At 55.4% G+C, this 21,332-nt stretch overlaps 3 protein-coding genes across 4 annotated transcripts; 2 read left to right on the forward strand and 1 right to left on the reverse strand.

The window, feature by feature from the left end:
- Positions 1 to 1,097: 1,097 nt before the first annotated feature.
- On the reverse strand, positions 1,098 to 6,442 carry unga (uracil DNA glycosylase a). Of its 2 annotated transcripts, none has more exons than XM_042337703.1 (7): positions 6,189 to 6,442; positions 3,560 to 3,775; positions 3,054 to 3,149; positions 2,517 to 2,614; positions 2,145 to 2,233; positions 1,863 to 2,041; positions 1,098 to 1,534 (listed from the first exon to the last, which is right to left on the reverse strand). In XM_042337703.1, exons 1-7 carry the CDS (start codon positions 6,396 to 6,398, stop codon positions 1,394 to 1,396), a joined length of 1,029 nt encoding a protein of 342 aa, XP_042193637.1. In that variant the 5' UTR covers positions 6,399 to 6,442; the 3' UTR covers positions 1,098 to 1,393. The 2 variants fall into 2 exon arrangements, with proteins under 2 accessions (XP_042193637.1, XP_042193636.1); XM_042337702.1 differs by having other exon boundaries at positions 3,560 to 3,778.
- A 1,158-nt stretch (positions 6,443 to 7,600) lies between these two features.
- On the forward strand, positions 7,601 to 9,685 carry alkbh2 (alkB homolog 2, alpha-ketoglutarate dependent dioxygenase). Its single transcript, XM_042337390.1, has 4 exons — positions 7,601 to 7,637; positions 7,721 to 7,930; positions 8,545 to 8,743; positions 9,223 to 9,685. The coding sequence occupies exons 1-4, from the start codon at positions 7,601 to 7,603 to the stop codon at positions 9,614 to 9,616; spliced, it is 840 nt and encodes a 279-aa protein (XP_042193324.1). The 3' UTR covers positions 9,617 to 9,685.
- Positions 9,686 to 18,377: 8,692 nt separating this feature from the next.
- On the forward strand, positions 18,378 to 21,160 carry LOC103184018 (ubiquitin carboxyl-terminal hydrolase 30). The gene is made up of 6 exons (XM_042337392.1): positions 18,378 to 18,449; positions 18,885 to 18,944; positions 19,358 to 19,444; positions 19,737 to 19,817; positions 20,168 to 20,402; positions 21,030 to 21,160. Exons 1-6 carry the CDS (start codon positions 18,378 to 18,380, stop codon positions 21,140 to 21,142), a joined length of 648 nt encoding a protein of 215 aa, XP_042193326.1. The 3' UTR covers positions 21,143 to 21,160.
- Positions 21,161 to 21,332: the final 172 nt, after the last annotated feature.

Here is a 21,332-nt window from a genome sequence, read left to right on the forward strand (position 1 = left end):
GCCACGAGGCGGCAGTGAGTTCCACTCATCTCGACGGTGACCCGCTGGGCAACGCCACACTGATCTCTGCACTGGACACGGCCTCAAATGAAAATCACAGCTGAGAACACTTTGCAAAACTCAACTAAAAACATTTATTCAAAACGTCAGATATCTACAGCGTTTACAGGGGGTGGGGGTGGGTGTGGGGGACACGGAGAGAGGAAACCCGGGCGATCGGAAACACCAGGCAAAACCCACCCCGAAATCACAGGGTTCACAGCTTCCGAACCTTTCCCGGTAACAGTCTGAACACAGGCGACGTTTAACTGCTGAACATTCCCGCTGTACGGAAGCACAGAAACACCCCCACCCCACCCCCAGTACAAACACAGCGATCAAACGATACCGAACGCCGGGTAAAACAAATTTATATACACACGCGCGCGCAGTGAGTTCGGAGTCATACAGAAAGGACAAGGTGCTGGTTTTCTTGAATGAGCGTTTTTTTAAATTAAAAAAAAAATGAAATAAATCCGTTTCTCTATCTTGCACTAAGGGGTGGGGGGGCGTGTGGGCGCGGGGGCTGTCCACATGTACCCCCTCCTCACACCCCACAAGGCTCCTTTACTCCTCCCCACAAAAAAAACATAGAACCCCCCCCCCCCCCGCCCTTGCACTGGTTCGGTACCAATCTCACTTTACGCACAAACGTCCAAAACACTTTCCGAAGTAGATATGTAGTGCGTTGTTTTTCCAGTGCAGATTCCAAAGCACGGCAGAGCTTAACACCGCGAGCAAAACAATATACATGGTATATACACTCAAAATAAAATGGTACAAAGATATTACCCTCCAGCAAGCTTTTACCCTCGCACTGTCCGTGGGGCCGTCTAAACCGTGAGATTAAGTGGCAACTAAAAAAAAGATGGAACACGTTTCTAACTTTTAAGACAAGCTGCTTTCTGTTGGGATTTCCTCCGTTACCGCCGCTTTTCCACCTCAACGAAAATAATAATCCTTGCGTTGGGGCATTATTATTCCCGCGAAAGTCATCTGCCAATTGACTAACAAACTGGTTCCTACTTTCTGGCGTGTGGGGTAAGGAAACTCGCCTAAAGTTTTGCCCCGCCCGGCCGGGAATCAAACCCTGGTTCTCTCGCTTGCAACTGACGAGAGAGATTGCATTATAAACCTTATACTTACCTCCGTTGCCCCCTCCCTCCTGGGAGAGACTGGCATCCAAAGATGTGGTGGGAGTATTCGTAAATTGGCTTTTGACTGTGTGTAAAAGAAACCTTATACAGTCACTCACTCCCCCATAAATCTATCAGCAGATCTGGTGTGAGTTCGTCATTCAGTGGGTGGGGGGCGGTGGGGAGAGGAGGGGGAATTCCGCAGGACACCCCCGGCCTCACAGGGCCTTCCAGTCGATGGGAGTCTTCCCCGCCTTCACCAGGATCTCGTTGGTTTGGGAGAAGTGTCGGCAGCCCAGGAAGCCCCTGTGCGCGGAGAGGGGGGAGGGATGGGCTGTCTGTAGTACGTGGTGTCGCTTCTGTAACAGAGAGAGGCCGCATGTTAGGGGTCCGTAAGTCAACCCTCCCCCACCCCCACCTACACCAAAAGCAGGGGATTTTTTGGGGGTTCAGTCGAGCGTCTGACACACACGGAAACGTTACATGTTTACTGACGAGGCCCAGATAATACATAGGAACAGGAGTCGGCCATTCAGCACCTCAAGCCTGTTCAGCCATTCTATGCCTTATCTGTACCTCAACTCCAATTACCTGCCTTTACACCAATTACCCTTCTCCCCACCCCCACCCCCCGCCATGCTCACACCTGACCCTCACCAGGGCCAGACTCCCTCTCTCCCTACTTACCCGGTCGATGGAGCTCCCCTTCTTCTGTGCGTGGGCCCCCCACAGCATGAAGACCAGCCCGTGCTGGGTACGATTCAGGCAGGACACCACGGCGTCAGTCAGGGCCTCCCAGCCGCGCTCCTTGTGCGAGTTCGCCTGATGCGCTCGCACCGTCAGCACCGCGTTCAGCAGCAACACGCCTGGCAACGCGGGGCAAGGCAAGAGGTTAGCGACAGGCCTAGCAAACTGGGCACCCATACACCTCACTCCGCACCCCCACACCCCCACTGCCCCCCTCCGTACCTTGCTTCGCCCATCCGGTCAGGTCGCCGTGTCCTGGATGTTCAAAGCCTTCGATGTCGGATTTCAGCTCCTTGTACATGTTTTCCAAACTGCACAGAGAGAGAGAGAGAGAGACTCTCAATCAACCTCACGAGAGTCTGGCTGTACACACACACACGTGTACACACACTCACACACGTGTACACATGTATCTTGCAGCGCTTAAACTTTGCACACTAAAACTCGCATCGACCTGTATAAGTCGTACATCTGCCCGAGCCCCCGTTTGAGAGTTTATATTCTATGCAAGTTTGACATGACGCCTACTTGCGTTAGGTTTACCGTACTCTAAATTAACGTGCGTAAAAAAAAAAACACGGTGAGGCTGGGTACCTGGGGGGTGGGGGCACAGGTCGCTGCACACTGAAGCACAGCCCGTGAGCCTGGTTCGGTCCGTGGTAAGGGTCCTGGCCGAGAATCACCACCTTCACCTGTACAGAGAATACAGAGCATTCAATACACACAGCACAGCCTCGATACACAGGTCTGTAGGAGTCCTGTAGCTCAGTGGTTAGAGCGCTCGCTTTGCAAGCGAGGGACCTGGGTTCGGTTCCCGGCCGGTCAGGGCGAAGCCTTGGGCAAGTTTCCTCACTCCACACGAACGCGCCTGATAATAATCCCTCAAGAAACAAAAACAATAATAAAATTCGTCATTTCAACCCACGACTGTTTGTGGGGACGCTGCCCTCTGGTTCTCTTGGCAATTATCTAGACTCTGATCTTGTGTCCTCTGGTTACCGACACAATAACGGATAGAAGGCGGATTTTACTCCACTTGACTAAATTTGGTCAAGTTACATACAGAGTGGCTGGTGTTTTAAAACGACGTCAGAACTTGCATCGGTGTAAGTTCTCAGAAACAACACTCACATCCTCAATGCCACACAACTGCGTCCAGCTGAAGACCAGGTCGGGAGGCGGGTAAACTGTGTAACGTTTCCTCTCTAACGCCACAAATTCCATCAGCTGCGAGCAAACAAAGAACAGAACTGATTGTCAAGAGAGTTAATAATAAATAATAATCATCCGCGCATTTGATGAGACGTATTTTGGGGCGAAATGCGGCAGCGAATGAGTGGATTGAGTGACCACATTTTGTTTGTTTTAAGGATTATTACCCCCCGGATCCCTTGTTTGAGGGGCTATCGCTATTTGCGGGCTCTTTGGGGGTAGTAATAATCCCTCCAAAAAAAAATTGGGTCACTCAATCCACAACTGTTTGTGAGACGCTGCTGTGCGCAATGAATTGGCCGGCACGCTTTGCCCACAAAGGCAAGGATTATTACATGACCATTATTAATCAGAAGCGGCATTTTGAACGCTGCAGTCTGGGCGCGAGGGTTCCTCGTTCCGCTGGGTAGCAATCGCTCGCTCACCTTCATGAAGTACGGTTTGTTGAACTCCTGTAGCAGCTCTTTCTTCCAACTCTCCCCAAAGCCCTCGGGCACATTCCTGGCCGCGAATCTGAGCAGAGCCGCCCGTTTGTTCCTCTCGATGCGGGACAACTGCTCGGGGCTGAGCGGGCAGCTCGGCTTCAGTGGCTGGGTCTCCTCGTCACCCCGGTCGACTCTGGCCTTCTTTCCGGGAGCCACCTGCTGACAGAGGGGAAAAGCCACAGAGTAAGGACAACCGAGCAGAGATGGCAGCCGGGCCTTAGGTCAGCAGAAAGATCGGGAAGAGCCTGTAGTGTTAGTGGTTACAGCACTCGCCTCGGGGTGGGGGTGGTGGGGTGAAACCTCAGGCAAGTTTCCTTACTCCACACACACGCGCCTCTGTTTACTTAGGATCCCGGTTGTCCGGCGATTGATGGATCATTGGGGGGGGGTAATAATCCCTTCGAACAATAAATAGATAAGTGAATGATTTGGTCGCTCGACCCACGACTGTTTGCGGTGGTTCACCGCCGGGCGCCATTGGCTGGCGCGTTTGACCCACGCAATACACAGTCACTACACTTTACGGCATATTCTGCGAAGCGCTTTGAGACGTCTGAAGGACGTGATCAGGCGCTGTGTCAACACACGGGGAGGATGAGGATGATGATGATGATCTGACCCCCCTCACCCCCCCCCCAGGCTGTGAGTGAGGGACCGGAAGCCAACACGCTGCTATTTCGCGGCAAAATGCTGACAGGCCCCGCCCCCCATTCACAAAGCCGCGGCGGCCGCTCCCATTGGCCGAGACAGTGGAACACACAGTAACAATGTTTGTCACTGATACATTGAAGCCGTTCGGAGTCAAAGAGTCTGAGCGGCAAAAGGGGCCCCGGGGGGGGGGGGGGGTCTGTGTGTGGGGTCTGTGTGAGGGTGTGTGTGAATGTGTGGGGGGGGGGTCTGTGTGTGTGTGGGGGGGTCTGTGTGGTGTGGGGGGGGGTCTGTGTGTGTGTGGGGGGGTCTGTGTGAGTGTGAGGGGGGTCTGTGTGTGTGGGGGGGGTTCTGTGTTTGTGTGTGTGGGGGGGGGGTTCTGTGTGTGTGTGTGGGGGGGTCTGTGTGAGTGTGAGGGGGGTCTGTGTGTGTGTGAGGGGGTCTGTGTGTGTGTGTGAGGGGGTCTGTGTGTGTGTGTGTGGGGGGGGGTCTGTGTGTGTGGGTGGGGGGGGTTCTGTGTGTGTGAGGGGGGTTCTGTGTCTGTGTGTGTGGGGGGGGGGGGTTCTGTGTGTGTGTGTGGGGGGGGGGTTCTGTGTGTGTGTGGGGGGGGTCTGTGTGTGTGTGGGGGGGGTTCTGTGTGTGTGGGGGGGTCTGTGTGTGTGTGTGGGGGGTTCTGTGTGTGTGGGGGGGGTTCTGTGTCTGTGTGTGTGTGTGGGGGTGTTCTGTGTGTGTGTGGGGGGGGGGGGGTTCTGTGTGTGTGTGTGTGGGGGTCTGTGTGTGTGTGTGTGAGGGGGGGGGGTTCTGTGTGTGTGTGTGGGGGGGGTCTGTGTGTGTGTGGGTGGGGGGGGGGAGAGAACTTCTAAACAACTCCCCTTTCGCTTATTTCAAACCCATCCCCCCCCCCCCACTCCCCCAAACCCCCAGTAAAAAGGGTTTTTTTTAACCCCAAAGAGAGAGATGAACGGCAGTTGAATATTTCGGATTGTAATAATATAATATATAAATAAAAAACCACCACTAATAATGAACAGAAACGAAACGAACAGATGGGACGGAAACTGTACTATATATTTTTTTACACACACACACACACACAGGGAAAGTCCAACAACCCGAAGGGTTTGAGTCTCGCGAAAAGCACAGAAACATTCCCCACCGTTTAAACCTTTTTTGGGGGGGAAAGGGGGAGTGTGTGTGTGTGTATGTTGGGGGGGGGGGGGAGGAGAGGAGAGAGATGGAGAGAGTGTGTTGGAGAACATAAGTTTTTTAAAGGACACCACACCCATTAATAACAATTAAATAAAAAGGAAAAGAAGTATTTTTGTTTAGTAGTGGGTGTGGGGCGGGGGAGGGGGGGTGGGGGGGGGATCTTTTTAACTTATTTCTCCAGCTGGATTGTGAACATGTGATAGTTAGTCGGGATTACTCCTGGTGTGTGTGTGTGTGTGTGGGGGGGGGTGGGGTGTGTGTGTGTGTGGGGGGGGGGTGTGTGTGTGTGTGGGGGGTGTGTGTGTGGGGTGTGTGTGTGGTGTGTGTGTGTGTGTGTGGGTGTGTGTGTGTGTGGTGTGTGGGGGGGTGGTGGTGTGGTGTGTGTGGAGGTGTGTGTGTGGGGGTGGGGGGGTGGGTGTGTGTGGGTGTGTGTGTGTGTGGGTGTGTGTGTGGTGTGGTGTGTGGGGGGGGGGTGGTGTGGTGTGTGGGGGGGGGGGGGTGTGTGTGTGTGTGTGTGTGGGGTGGGGGGTGTGTGTGTGTGGTGTGTGGTGTGTGTGTGTGTGGTGTGTGGTGTGTGTGGTGGGGGGGTGGTGTGGTGTGTGGGGGGGGGGGGGGGGTGGTGTGGTGTGTGGTGGGGGGGTGGTGTGGTGTGGTGTGTGGGGGGGGGGGTGGGTGGTGTGTGTGTGGGGGGGGGAGGGGGGTATGTGTGTACCTGCGGTGGGTTCTCCTCCTCTCCATTCCCGGAGACCTCAGACGGGTTCCTGGTGTTGGTGTTGGTTTTGGAGCTGAAATACGATGCGATGGTTTTCTGACCGATCATCTCGAGACACCGCCGACTGATAGCGTTCGCTCTGTACGACTCCAAAGACAAAAAAACCCAAAGCGCATCTGTCTCTTTCACCAAAAACAGTGACTTTCTCATTGAAACCGCCCCCACGAGTGTTTTTTGGCGCCAGATTTCTACGCAAGCGCACAGACACACAGACAGACACACAGACACACAGACAGACACACAGACACACAGACAGACACACAGACACAGACACACAGACACAGACACACAGACAGAGACACAGACACACAGACAGACACACACAGACAGACACACACACAGACAGACACACACACACACACACACAGACAGACACACACAGACAGACACACACACAGACAGACACACAGACACAGACACACAGACAGACACACACACAGACACACACACAGACACACACACAGACACAGACACACAGACACACACACAGACACACAGACACACACACAGACACAGACACACAGACAGACACACACACAGACAGACAGACAGACAGATACACACACACAGACACACAGACAGACACACACACAGACAGACACACACAGACAGACACACACACACACACACAGACACACAGACACAGACACACAGACAGACACACACAGACACACAGACACACACACACAGACACACACACACAGACACAGACACACAGACAGACACACACAGACACAGACAGACAGACACACACACAGACACAGATAGACAGACAGACACACAGACAGACACACAGATACAGACAGACACACACTCAGTCAGACAGAGACAGACAGAGACACAGATAGACAGAGACACAGACACACACAGACAGACACACACAGACAGAGACACAGAGACACACACAGACAGACACACACAGACAGAGACACACAGATACACACAGACAGACACAGACAGACAGACACACAGAGACAGAGACACAGAGAGACACACAGACAGACACACACAGACAGAGACACACACAGACAGACAGCAGCTTCAATAAAGTTTACGAACTTTTAAAAAAAAACTTTATAAACGTTTTAAAACTTTCCCCATCGCGCGGCTTTGTGTGGAGGAGAAAGGAAGGTTCATCTCCTTCAAGGAATCCTTCTCCCAAGACCCTCCTATTCGACCGTGCCTTCGGTCGTGCCTTCCCTCCCCTCGGGGTCGGGCTCCTCCGAGCTAACGCCCCACGCGAAGGGCGCTGTATAAACGTGAGTTGTTGTTGTTGTTGTTGTCCTGGCCGACCGTCCCTCACTTATTACTGTTTCCAGACAGCGGCGAGGTGATGCCACCGCGAGGCGACGATGGACAAGTTTGCGATTAAGAAGAGGAAGGTCCCCGGTGACTGGAAATCAGAGCGGAGGGGGGGTGGGGGGCGCGAATCCAAACCCGACCCAGACCTCAGCGACCCGGCTCGGGGCGAGGGAAACCCGGAGAGCTTCGGGAACGACGCGGGGGGAGGCGCCGGAGGACCGGGACCCCCCCCCCGCTCACGCTCCTCTCGACCGACGTCAGGCCCGTCTGGCGGCACGTGGCGGCCGAAGGGCTGGACTGCGATTATGCGGTCATATTCACCCGGTCCGAGGCAGATGACATATTCCTGAGGCTGGAGGAAGAGCTGGAGTATTTTTCAGGTGACGTGCAGAGGAAATCGTGCCACTTCCTTCGCTAACTCCGCGGCTCCCTGATTGCCCGTCGGCACACGGCCATAATTATTTGAGAATGTCCCGTTATTCAACCGTATAATCGATTCTCGCACTTCACGGTGACGGGAGTGTGAAACCCCGGCGTTCGGGTCAGATGTTAAACCGAGGTCCTGTCCTTGCCCGGCACTGACCTGCTCCGTGTCCCCCATCCCCCCCCACCCACTACCACCCTGGTTGCCGCTCTATTGGGCCTTCAGCCTCTCCGGCCCCACCCTCTGGAACTCCATCCCTGAGCCCCTCCGCCTCCCCTCCGCCTTCAAGGCCTTCCTTAAGACCTTCCATTTCCACCGCATCTTCAGCCATCTTCCCTTCCCTCCTCCGCTCCCCTCGGCCTCCGCCCCTCTAATCCCTCTCGGCAGCTTCGGGTACAAACCCCTCGTTGTCCAGAGCCTTGGGACAACCTCCCAGCAACAACAACAACAACGACGCAACTGTGCTGTTGAAGCTGCAGTCAGTCCCGCGAGCCAGAGAACCAACGGGTTGGGGGCTCCGAGCTGGACGTGTGACCTGTCCTCAAACCGTTCTCGTTGTGTCTCGTTCAGGTGACCTGAGCAGAGTCCAGGTCTACGGCAAGTGGTACCAGATCCCACGTAAGCAGGTTGCCCACGGCGATCCCCGCCTGACCTACAAGTACTCGGGAGTGACCCTGTCCCCGAAGCCCTGGCTGCCGGTGCTGGAGAGGATTCGGGAGCGAGTCAGGGAGACAACAGGACACGTCTTCAACTTCGTGCTGATCAACAGGTACGACGACAACAACGACGACGACGATCCTGGCATCTGACGCGGCGCCTTTATCAGGTGGTCGGCACGTCTCGAAGCGCTTCACGGGATGCGCTGTCAAGTGAAACAGCGGCAGCCAATCGCGCACGGCAGCGTCCCCACAAATAGCCGTGGATTGAGCGGCCAAATTCTTTTTTGACCCCCCCACCCCCCACCCCCCCGGGAAAAGCCCATCGACTAACCACCGGGTTCCTCCTCACTGCTGGTAAACAGAGGCGCATGCGGGAGTGCAGTAAAGTTTCTCCCCGTCCGGGAAACCGATCCCGGGCCCTCCGGCTTGCGAGGCGAGGGAGCGCTCTCGACCCCCCGACCCCCCCCCCCCGTATAAAATGTATGGTCCCGACTGATACGACTCACGGGAGAGCTTTCCCTGCAGTTACCTTTGGGCTGATCGGAGGCTTCGCCTGTTGGGTTGGGTCTGGTCTCTTGACCTCCTGCAGGTACCAGGACGGGAAGGATCACATCGGGGAGCACCGGGACGATGAGCGGGAGCTGGAGCAGGGCAGCCCCATCGCCTCCGTCTCCTTCGGGGCCTCCAGGGATTTTGTCTTCCGGCATGGCAGCGCGCGGGGCGGAGGGTCTCGGCGGCGGCAGGGGCGGCTGGAGCCCATCAAGCTGCTTCTGGAACACGGCGGCCTCCTGCTCATGAACCACCCCACCAACGTACACTGGTATCACAGTCTGCCCGTCCGCAAGAGAGTGCTCGCTCCCAGGGTCAACCTGACTTTCGCAAGGTCCTGCGTCTCAGCAAGAATTGACCGTGACGGACGCCCTCCCCTCCAATCCTTTCCCCCCCCCGCGCGAACAAAGTCACTACACTCTGGGCAACGATGACCGCAAAGCGCCTCGTGATATGGGCCGTTGTGAAGCTTAAATAAAAAAAATCACAAGTTCTTTCTCCGAGTAATAATAATCATTGTATTCGATTTACAATACAATTTGCATGTGTACAACACCTTTCACATCGGGAGGGGGTCCCGAGGCGCTCAGCACAGTCCCGGCTCGGGGGTGGGGGGGGGGGGGTTAGCGCCGAGGGTAGAGTCGCACACCTCACGTCCATGAACCTGGGAAACTCTTGTTTTTCCTCACACACCAACCAACAAACACCCCAACATTGGCTCCCGATGAGCGGGTGGTGGGGAGACGGCGGGGGAGGAGGTCAGAGAATGGGAGAGGGACATTTCAGAGATCTCCTGGCTCCTCTCGCTCACGGTGACACCGTTCCCGAGGCCCGTGATTCCAATAAGCTCCGTGCATGCGTGCGTGAGAGCGAGCAGTCATTCAATCCCGCCCCCGGAGTTCGGGGATCGTTTAGGAGCTGCGGAAACCGCCGACGCGCAAATTGCGAAGCCTGACAATTTGTGGCGTGGATTGTGAAAGACAACTGGAAGACGTGGATGGAAGGGTTGACGGGGAAGAAGTTAGCTATGCCGATGCTCGTTACCTGGTGCCAGGCCGAGCTGGAGAAGTGCAATCTTAATTAAACGGAGCCGAGTCGCAGGACTCCTAACTTTAACCGTGACCGGCGTTTCTGAAGGGAGCTGGCATAACTCTGGATAAAATGTTAGGAGGTGCCAGTGTGCCGTGCCTTGCGCCATGAAGAGTTAAACTGGCTAAGAGAGAACAGAAGTGAACTTGTTATGGCACCTGCAGCTTGTTGTGTTAATTGTCGGCGGTGCCAGTCAAGCCCTCGTATCGTCTCAATCGGAGTCCTCCTGGAGCCCAAGGCCGGGCTGATTAAATAAGACGGGTGAGAGAGGACGAGGAGATGCAATCCCGGGATTGTATTACAGAAACTCACCCTGTGTTTTTTTCTTGACTGGCCTTTTCGCTCGCTCTCCTCATCTATTCCGCTGTGCGGAGGAGTCTTCCGTTGACGGGCAGAATTCGACGAAGGCTCCGAGATTAAACCAACGACGTCCTGCGACTCCGGCCGCTCGCAGGTCCACGGTCCCAGTAACACGGCGAGAAAGAACAAAAACGTCGACGACCCCGGCACGGGCTGCCAAGAGACTGAACGCCTGCGGTCGTCAGCGTTTCAGAAGCGAGAGACGTGCGTTTCGCCCGCTGCCCCGTGAACTCTGGATACCGTCACCACAGTGACGTTCTATACGTCAGCACGACAGCAGCACATTGTCCGTTGTAACCCCCCCACTGAATCGACGCGAAGCTCTACGTCTCGTCGCCTCAGTTGAGTGTATCGAGCACGGGAACGCAAGCGACTTTGGTCGTATCCCCTGTTCTTGGGTTCCTGACTTTATACGTTCGCCCGAACAGAATAAGCTGGTCCGCTCGGGCCGTCGCCCTCTGTCCCGGCCCGAACAAGCCGCGGAAATGCCGGAACTTGATCCAGTCGAAGTTCGCTTCACCGCGTGGCTCTTTGGTCGTCGGTGAAGTGAAGCGTCCAGAGGATGGGATTGCCGGTGGGTCAGGGGGCAGTGGCACTGGCCGACGTTCCTGCCGTGATTGTAGGCGACGAGCGGGAGGGAACACCTCTTCTCTTCTCCGGCTCTTGTCGTGTGTCAGTCACCGCCTTAGGGACGTGACCGGCTCTGTAGATCGTGCGTGCGCTCGCTCGCTCGTCTCTCTCTCCCTCTCTCTCCCCATCTGATTCTGCATCCAGAACACGGGTGTGATGTATAGACCTTCACCCCGTCAAGTTGGATTGCGTCTGAGCGGAATCCCTCGAGTTTTAGGAGTGAGGTGTCGGAGGAGACAGGCAGCTCCGCAATGTTCCCCGGGCACTGTAACCCACATTGTTCTCCCCCCCCTCCACCGCCCGCCTGAAAGGAACGTGAGTCAAATACAATGATTGTTAAGTGTTTCTCTTCACTTCAGAGAGAGTCGAATGGAGCAGCTGGGAGGCAGAGCTCGGCAAGTTGAGAGCAAGAGGAGTCGGTGAGGACGGGAGCTGAGGGCGGCCCCGAGTCACTGCCCCACCCTCGAAGTGACCATTGGGAGGAGAAGGCTAAGAGACTACCTGAGGCTTTCAGCCCCCCCCCCGCCGTGAGGGGTACTGGGGGTGGGGGAGATGTTGAGCGCTCTCATCACTGCCCACTTCTCACTCACTCCTCTCAGGCGAGACAGCCTGGCTCAGTCAGGAGCGCTCTGCGCTCTGAGTAACATCAGATCTAGAAACTGGTACAGTCTAGGAATACTTCCCGTGTCAGTGGTGGGGGTGGGGTGTGGGCATTGTCAGAGGCGCCGTCCTTCAGATGAGACGTTAAGACGAGTTTTCTGTCTGTGTCTGTTCAGGTGGACGTTAAAAGATCCCACCGCCCTCTCCAAAAACCAAAAGGGAGTTCTTCTCTCTCCCTCCCCCGGAGTGCGCTGGCTGCCAATCGCCCGGATAAAACATTAAAGAAAATAAATAAGTCACTACCGTTGGAGAGTACGTGCAGTGAGGCGCTCCGAGAGGCCCTCCTGACGCGAAAGCCGCTGCGTCAAACGTGAGAGAAGACGATGAACAGACACAAGGTCGGTTGGAGCAGTCGGGAGGCAGAGCTGGGCACGGTAAGGGGAGAGAGAGGGAGCGAGTGAGAGTTTAAGCGGGTTGAGGGGAAGGGAAGAGAGTCACGGGATGTCCTCAGCCAGACGATCCCACGCCGATGAACAGCGGAGCGGGGCAGTCGGAGGCAGAGAGAGTTGAGGGAGTCGTGGGCGCACTCGATGCGGGAGCAGGATTTCCGGCTTCAGGTCCCAGCAGATCTCCTCAGCCCGTCACGTCTCGCCAGGGCAGGGAAACGAGCACCTGGTCTTAAAGGGACAAGATGGGGCTGGTCGAAGAAACAGCTGGACGCTGCGATGGTGAGGAAGAGTCTGAGAGGATGGATCGAAGGGGTTGAAGAGGATCTTCTTGATCCGCACCTCTCCTGGGAATTGTCCTGTCCGTGTGTGGGTGGGATTCCTGGGGTTGTGTTCGTATCCAGCTGTTTCCTGCTCTATCCGGGACTCGCTGGTGTTTCCTCTTGTACCCACGGGTGGTGCTCGACCGTAAGAAGAACCACACGGGTCTGAAGCGTGGGCCGAAGAGACCGGGGCAAAGAGATTCTGCGCACGGCACCTCTCCTCCGGGAAGGATCCCATCTCCTCGGACGTCACCAGCCTCAGCTCGAGTTTCTGTGTAGGTTTGTGTTGTTGTCGAGGGCAATCAGGTTTGCGGAGGTGCTTGGCCGGGACCCGTAGAGATTTACGGCGCAGAGACAGGGTAGGCTGTTCGGCCCGTCTGCTCGTTCCCAGACAGGACGCAGACGCAAGCCTCTTGTGCGGATGGCGGCTCGGCCTCTCCTGGAGCTCACTCGCTCGGCTGCCCTCCTGGAGGGGAGTGGGAAGTAGGCTCGGGGTCCCTGGGCTATCAGGACACACACAACCGATCCACAGGGCCGGTCTGGCTTCGTGTTTTCGTTCCCGCCCTTGGACCTCATCGTTTTAAGCATCTTGCGCCCAATCCTTGAATCCTGCTCCTGTCTTCGCGAAACAGTCAGTCCCGTGGGAAAAGTACACGTGAGAGTCACTGTCAAAGCTACTTTTTGTGTTCTCACCGGAACAGGGAAGGACCTGGGAAAGAAGGTAGAGTGACGCTCCCTCATTCACGCACTGAGGCTGGCTCCGGCCTCCTGGCTGCCCCTCCTGCCCTCCCACCGTTCCAACATCAGTGGCCGTGCTTTCAGCCATTACGCCCCAAAACTCTGGAACTCTCTCCATCAATCCCCTCCGCCTTGCCCCCACCCTCCCCACCTACAACTCCCTCCGAAAGACCTTCCTTTTTGATCGTGCTTATGGTCACCTCCTCTCTCCCTCTCGCCCCGGCTCAGGGTCAAACTCCGCTACTGTCAAGTGCTCTGGGACGCTACCCCGTGTGAAGGGCGCTATATAAATGCATGTTGTTGTTGTTGTTGTTATTTTTGTTGTTGTTGTTGATGTTGATGTTGTACATGATGGGCTGATTTGGGACAGGCTCCAGCGAGGATTCCTTTACACACAGGGTCACTCATTCACGGCTGCACTGGGTTCCGAGGAAGGAAGGAAAGTGGTTTGAGGCCAGGACGCTAGGACTGGCTACAGAAACAGCTGGACGCTGCGATGGTGAGGAAGAGTCTGAGAGGATGAGATCGAAGAGGTTGAAGAGAATCTTCTTGATCCGCACCTCTCCTGGGAACTGTCCTGTCCGTGTGTGGGTGGGATTCCTGGGGTTGTGTTCGTATCCAGCTGTTTCCTGCTCTATCCGGGACTCGCTGGTGTTTCCTCTTGTACCCACGGGATGAGCTGCTGGTGGTGCTCGACCGTAAGAAGAACCACACGGGTTTGAGGCGTGGACTGAGGAGACCGGGGCAAAGAGATACTACGCACGGCACCTCTCCTCCGGGAAGGATCCCATCTCCTCGGACGTCACCAGCCTCAGCTCGAGTTTCTGTGTAAGTTTGTGTTGTTGTTGAGGGTGTTCAGGTTTGCGGAGGTGCCCGGCCGGAACCCGTAGAGATTTACGGCACAGATGGGGGAGGCCATTCGGCCCATCTGCTCGTTCCCAGACAGGACGCAGACGCACGTCTCTTGTGTGGGAGATGGCTCGGCCTCTCAGGAGTCGTGGACGAATTTTCCAGGAATGTTTTCTCCGGGAATTGCCCTGCCCGTGTGTGGGTGGGGTATAACTGCCTGTACAAAAGGTAAGAGCGACGTTCTCTCATTCGCACACCGAGGCTGACCCACGTGACGGGCTGATTTGGGACAGGCTCCAACAAGGATTGCTTTACACACAGGGTCATTCATTCACGGCTGCACTGGGTTCCCAGGAAGGAAGGTGGTTGAGGCCAGGATGCTGGGACTGGTGGAAGGAACAGCTGGACGCTGCGATGGTGAGGATGAGTCTGGGAGGATGAGATCGAAGGGGGTGTAGAGGATCTTCTTGATCCACACCTCTCCTGGGATCGTGTTCATATCCCGCTGTTTCCTGGTGTATCCTCTGGCACCCACAGGACGTTCCGGGACTCTACCCCGCGTGAAGGACGCTTTATAAATGTTGTTGTTGTTGTCGTCGTTGGATGTGCTGCTGCTGCTGCGTTCGATGGAGGAACTTAGATGGGTAGAGAAGGCACAGATTGAAGACGCCGGGATTCTCCTCACTGTCAACCTCGTCCCCTTCCTTGGGTTAGTTACACGTTTGATGCTGAACAACAGATGTATTCGAAACGTAGAGTGATGGCAATCAAAGTTCCGAGTGTGTGTGTGTGCGTTAGTGTTACTGTGCGCCGCCTTCCAGAACCTTCTCTGTCTGGTGACGCAAGGCCGAATCGGTGCCGAGGTTCACAAACCCAGGGTGTGAGGTTGACTCCTCGGGTGACTGTGGACCGGATGTCCAGAGGCTGTTTGTTCAGCACAGGAGTCGTTCAATCCATCAGGGACAGGCTCCGGCCTTGGCTCAATAACAGTAACACTAACCGGTGATGGTAATTAATGACTTGACACTAAGCAGTGATGGTAATCCGAACTCCACACTAACGGTGACAATAACTCGGGAGTTGACACTAACCGGTGATGGTAATTAATGGCAAAGGAAGAGCTTCAACATGTCTTGTTGGATCAGATAGATCTGAGGCGGGGGTTGAGCTGCAAGTCCCTCCACCTCGCTCGCCCCCACCACTGACTCGCCTCCTTCAAGATCAGTCTCAAGACCCTCCTCTTCGACCGAGCCTTCGGTCACCCTCCTACCCTTACCCTTCCCGCCCTCAACCCCTCCTGATCCCAACCACCAGCTCGGGTGCAGATCCCTGACTGTCCAGCGCCTTGGAACATCCTCCTGACATGAAAGGCGCTGTGTAAATGCAACTTGTTGTTGTTGTAATCCACGACTCAACACTAACCGGTGACTCGACGCTAAAGAAACGGGAGAGAGTTTTAACCGGAAAAACATTTATTCCTTTGCAGTTTGACGGACCCTGATTAAATAAAACACTCGGGAACACACTCCCTGCTGCTTGGCTCTGAGTAAGAAGCGAGTGTATAATTCCCAAGTTAGTGCAAATTTGCCGTCACCGATTGTGACGTCTCACACAATCTGAAACTCACGTTAATTCATCACAGTGTATAAAATGAAGATCATCAAGCACTTCAGACTTTTCCTCTATCTCGCATACATCTCTACAATACAGAACCTTTCAGGATGGACCAGTGTGTGTTTGTGTGTGTGTGTGTGTGGGGGGGGGGGTTATGGGGTGGGAACAAGCTGCCCTGTACCTCCCACCTGAGGCCCCTCGGTTGGGAAGGAGACAGACACCAAACAACAAAATCCAATCAGGTATCAACCAAATCTTGCATACGGGAGTTAACACAAACGGTATATCACGAGCCTTCCCTGCCCGACCCACTCTATCGCTCACTGTCCAAGGCTAGAATCACACTTATGGCAGACGTCTTAATATAATAACTAATAATCCTCGCATTTGATACAGCACCTTATCACGTCGTTGAGACGTCTCAAAGAGCTTCACAGAATATACTGTAAAGTGAATTGACTGTGTATTTTGTGGGCAAAATGTGGCAACCAATTGCGTAGAGTGACGTCCCACAGTCATGGATTGAAGTTACCATATTTTTTTTAAAAAAGGGATTATTACCCCCGAAAAGCGATCCATCAATCGACTAACAACCGGGTTCCTACTTACTGCTAGGTAAGTAGGAGGTATGTGGAGTAAGAAACTTGCCGAAGGTTTTGCTCTGCTCCTGGGAATCAAACCCTGGTCCTCTCTCGCTTGCGAGGCGAGCGCTCTAACGGGAAATAAAACATCTGAATCATCACTCTGGCAATTTCTGACAGGACGAGGGTATTTAACTGAGGCACAGGGATCCGTCCGATTCAGGAATTTCCGCCAGTAATCCCGCCCCGATCCTGTAAGTGTTTGACCACAGCTGATTACTCAACTGTCCCAATTCCAACACACATGCGAGAAACAGAAAACAAATCCCACTTTCCATGAGCGTGCTGATAACCACAACTACAGGTACTTTGAGAAGTCCTTACCCTCCGCTAGTTAATGCACTGATGGGTACCGTTCACCGTTTGATTCTCGTCGGGATGAAAGCAGAGCTGAGCGAGCGGGTCAGGTCTTGGGGCGAAGGCTTTGTGTGTCTCACCGCGAGGTGAAGTGGAAGGGACACGGTAAGAACCACACGCTGTGAATCCCGGCTGGCGTTGGGGCGGGCGGGCGGACGATTTGCCGACGGTAAAGTTCGGTCCTCCTGTCCCTGAGTCACCTCGGCTCACATCTAGTACAGACTGTGAGCAAAGCTTCTAAACCTGGACGAGAACAGAGGCTGTGTGCAGAGAGTGTAATCCTTGCTCAAGAGAACCTAAGTGAAATTGCACCTGCCACCCCCCCAAACCCTACCCACACCCCATGCCCTCCGCCCCTGCCCCAGCGAACCCATTACCCCCTCCTCCACCCAGCGCTGTCCGTAAACCCTCCTTTGCACTTGCCCCATCCCCACTTCCAACTGATGTCCATCTTCCACACCTTCCACCCGTCCCTCTGCGTACGACTCCCTCCCTCATCCCCCCGCAACTCCCGGTTCTCTTACTCCCAACAACGCTTCCCCGAGCTTGGTGTGAGCTCAACTATCCAGCAGACAGTCCCAACCCTAGTGCCGGAGCCCAGGAGAGAACTTGGGCAAAGAACCACCAGCTGGCACAAAGTGCCAACATTCACACAACTCTCAACACACGCACACACACCGACCAGTCAGTCTCCGAGCTCCTGTGCCAGCACGTACCGGCCAAGTTTCACAGACAGATAATGTCCCCTCTGACAACAGTTCTGAAAGCAGCAATTTGTTAATGGACTTGCCAGATCCCCCTCCCGCCCAACCGAAAGTTAACAGTTCAGTTAACAGTTAACATTTACACTGAGGTGAAGCGAGGGCACAGTGACCCACACCGCCCACCCCCCAGCGCCCAAACCCTCCGCCCCCACAGCCAGTCTAACTTGTGGCTCAGAACGCAGGTCGTACGTGATTGGGGAAAACATTCCCGTTCATTTCCCCCCGGCCGACGGCCTTTACGACAAACCCAAGTGACAACTTGCGAGGTATCTCTGCGCTTGAAAAAGAACCGAGCCTTTTCGACAATCTGCGCAAGCTGCTGACAAGTGCGTCGGAGGAGGGGAGGGTCGGGGAGGGTTGGGGTTTGCTGCTCTGGGAAGGGGGGTAGGTCTGGGGAGGGAGGAGGAGGAGCGGGGAGGGGGTCCATATACAACAGTACTTGTGTTGCTCCACTCTCTCTCTCTCGCTCGCTCGGTCCGAGTTCTCAACTCTGCCGCCTGGACAACGGGCGGTCGCGCTCGTAGAAGAGCAGGTAGGCGTTGGCAGCCAGCACTTCCTGCAGGCTGGCTCTGCGCACTGTGTCGTCCGAGATCCACAGCCACTGGCTGCCGGGGGCCGAGGGCGGGGTCTTGGCGGAGGCCGGCGAGCGACGGTAGGTGACAAAGTGACCCGAGTGGACGTCACCGTGATGGACCACGACGGACATCAGCCGGAACAGGTACACCGAGGGCCTGGAGAGAGAGAGAGAGAGAGAGAGAGAGCAGCAGCCGGTTCAGGGGAGAGCATGGCAAGGTTCTTCAAAACCGCGTGGAGTTTTCCCCCGCTAGTCAGCAGCGCGCTCGTCTCGCAAGCCACAGTACCGGGGTTCGATTCTCGGGCGGGATGGGACAGGGCGAAACCTCTAGGCAAGTTTCCTTATACCGCACACACACGCACGCACACACGTGCCTGTGTTCATCAGCAGTAATTGTTAATCGATCGGCGTATCGCTTTCCGGGGGTAATAATTATAATGCTTGTCATCAGACAACTCTCCTCTTCAACCCTCCTCTTCCCCCTCCACCCCTCCTGACCCCAACTCCCAACTCGGATCCAAAAAAAACCCCTGACTGTCCAGCGCCCTGGGACGTCTTTCCGACGTGCAAGACAAGTGTAATTTGTTGTTGTTGTCATATCAGCACGAGAGCTGAGGTGCTGATAGCAAGCAGCGTTCCCGTTGCTGCCTGTGGCTCTGGGATGATTGGGGTTACTGGTTACTGAGTTTCACACTAACTGCTGTCTTGTCTCTCCAGAGCCCTGTGAGGTACGACACCTTTGACAGTCTCTCTCTCAGCATTCCAGCCATCCCGTGGGTAGGTACGGCCTCGGGGCCGCTTTACAGAGCGTTCTGATGACTTGAACTCGCTTCTCGCTAGTTTGACGTCCCCCAAAGCACTGGACAGTCAGGGATCTGGACCCGAGCTGGGGGTTGGGCTCAGCAGGGGGTGGAGGGTAGGGGTAGGAGGGTGACCGAAGGCGTGTTCGAAGAGGAGAGCCTTCGGGAGGGGGCGGGGGGAGTTGAGGCGACGGGACTGTGGCATGGAGTTCCAAAGGATGAGGCTGAAGAGAGGCTGAAGGCCTGACCGCCAATGATGGGGCGGGCCGGGCGAGGGTGGGTATGGAGCAAGCCGGAGCCCTCTGAACAGAATTACTCTAGGCTTTGCGCTCCGAATGGTGACTAGTTTTCAATGGTCAGTCAGCCTTACTGCCTTGTTTCCCCTCTCAGGGCAGGCCTGTAACAATGGACCACTGTCTCCAACACTTCATCTCCTCCGAGACCATTAAAGATGTGGTGTGCGAGCACTGTACCAAGGTAAGTGGGTCTCAGCTACTCAACCCAGCACCCCCTGTTCAACAAACCTCGCGAAGGGACTGTGGGATGGCATTCCAGAGGATGGGGCAGAGAGGTTGAAGGCTTAACCGCTGATGGTGGGGAGGGGGGGGCAGGGTGGGGGATGTGGAGCAGGCCGGAGCCCGCTGAGCGGAAGGAGCGAACAGGTCCATGTGGCTCCAGGACATTGTGTATACAAGCAAGTTATTGTTGTCGAGAGGTTGTGTGATCAGTGCGCCGTTAATTCCAGCGAGCGATTCCTGCTGTTCTGCAGATTCGAGCTGGAGAGACAATGAACGGACAGACTGTGGAGAAGCAGAAGACGACTTTTGTCAAGCAGCTGAACATTGGGAAGGTGGGGAGTGACCCCGGGCCTCGGCTCACACGTTTGTTTTCCCCCCCCCCCAACCCGGATCCTTTTTCTGACGGCCGCCTTTCTTGTAAGAGCGAAGTTCCTGGGTGGTGGGGGGAGTAAAAAAAAAAAGCCCTTGGTTTCAAAAAAATTAGAATAATAATTTGGTGACTCAAACCACGACTGTTTGTGGGGCACTGCTGCCGCGTTTCGCCCACACAGTTAATTCAATTTACGGGTTTGTTCTGCGAAGGGCTTTAGTCCGTCTAAACAACGTGATGAGGCGCTGTATCAAATTCCGAGGGTTATTATTATGTTGTTGTTTGATATGCTGATCCGTGTGTGATTTCCAGCTGCCCCAGTGCCTGTGTATCCACCTGCAAAGGCTGTCCTGGTCCAGTCAGGGAGCCCCACTGAAGCGCAATGAGCACGTGCAGTTCAGTGAGCTCCTGTCCCTGGACGGTTACAAGTACCGCACGGCCTCTCGGAGGCCAGGACGTCACCGGCTGAGCCGGCCGGCCAGCACCGGCAGCTTCCCCCACACGCTGGACAGCAGCACAGTCGGCAAGCTCGGCAGCAGACCAGCCCGTGAGTACATGGACGGAAAACCAGCTCCCTGGGGAGACGGACACTAGAAGCAGAAAGTGTTGTTTGTTTCAAGAACGAGTGAGATAGATTTCTGCTGGAAAATAATATCTGGGGATACAGTGTAGTTTGGGACACGACATGTCAAGCGACTGCCAGGACGGTGGAAGGCGAACTGCATGGACCTTCGTTTGCCTGGCAGATTCTAACGCAAACAAATTCTTATATCAACGCAGAAGTCGCTGGGAACACGCAGATAGGTCAGGCAGCGTCCGTGGAGAGAGGAAAATGAGTTCACGATTCAGGTCTAGAACTGGGGGATGTTGGAAGGGAGCGCATTGTAAGGAATGTTCATGTCTTAATGACCTAACAACCCCCAGGGTGCAAACACCCCAGCTGCACAACCGCGGTACCCCCGAGGGGCTGCCACACCCCCCGCTCACACCCAGCCGCTGACCACACCCCGAGCTGACACCCCCGAGCCGGTGCCCCCCGACGGGCTGACACACACACCCCCCGAGCCGGGCTGACACACACACCCCCCGAGCCGGGCTGACACACACACCCCCCGAGCCGGGCTGACACACACACCCCCCGAGCCGGGTTAATTCTCTCCATCTCTTTATCCAGGGTCCGGGTTGTCCAGTGACAAGAAACTGCAAGTAGCGAACAGTGCTTGTTCAGCCTCTCTGCTGTCCTCTCTGGTGGCCTCGCCAGCTCTTGTAAGCGCATGTTGCATGTAAGTTCTTTCACTGTTGATCTTACAAAACCTTCTCTCCCCCCCACCCCCACTCCTGCCCCCCCCCCCGCCCCCCATGCATCCTCGTGAAGTGCTTCACAGGATGGGCTGTAAAGTGGAGCGACTGTATACTTTGTGGGCGAAACGCAACAGCCAATTACTCCCAGCAGCGTCCCACAAACTGCCGTGGAGGG

Source organism: Callorhinchus milii, unplaced genomic scaffold, assembly GCF_018977255.1.
Source record: "Callorhinchus milii isolate IMCB2004 unplaced genomic scaffold, IMCB_Cmil_1.0 Scaffold8, whole genome shotgun sequence".
Taxonomy (NCBI): Eukaryota; Metazoa; Chordata; class Chondrichthyes; order Chimaeriformes; family Callorhinchidae; genus Callorhinchus; species Callorhinchus milii.

Coding starts and splice junctions, on each gene's coding strand:
- unga (XM_042337702.1), bottom strand. CDS start 6,398: ATGAGAAAGTCACTGTTTTTGGTGAAAGAGACAGATGCGCTTTGGGTT. Junction 3,150..3,559: donor ACAAACCGTACTTCATGAAG/GTGAGCGAGCGA, acceptor GTTTGCTCGCAG/CTGATGGAATTTGTGGCGTT. Junction 1,535..1,862: donor AGGGGAGCTCCATCGACCGG/GTAAGTAGGGAG, acceptor TCTCTGTTACAG/AAGCGACACCACGTACTACA.
- alkbh2 (XM_042337390.1), top strand. CDS start 7,601: ATGGACAAGTTTGCGATTAAGAAGAGGAAGGTCCCCG. Junction 7,931..8,544: donor AGAGCTGGAGTATTTTTCAG/GTGACGTGCAGA, acceptor TGTCTCGTTCAG/GTGACCTGAGCAGAGTCCAG. Junction 8,744..9,222: donor AACTTCGTGCTGATCAACAG/GTACGACGACAA, acceptor GACCTCCTGCAG/GTACCAGGACGGGAAGGATC.
- LOC103184018 (XM_042337392.1), top strand. CDS start 18,378: ATGGCAAGGTTCTTCAAAACCGCGTGGAGTTTTCCCCCGCTAGTCAGC. Junction 19,445..19,736: donor TGTGCGAGCACTGTACCAAG/GTAAGTGGGTCT, acceptor GCTGTTCTGCAG/ATTCGAGCTGGAGAGACAAT. Junction 19,818..20,167: donor AGCAGCTGAACATTGGGAAG/GTGGGGAGTGAC, acceptor TGTGATTTCCAG/CTGCCCCAGTGCCTGTGTAT.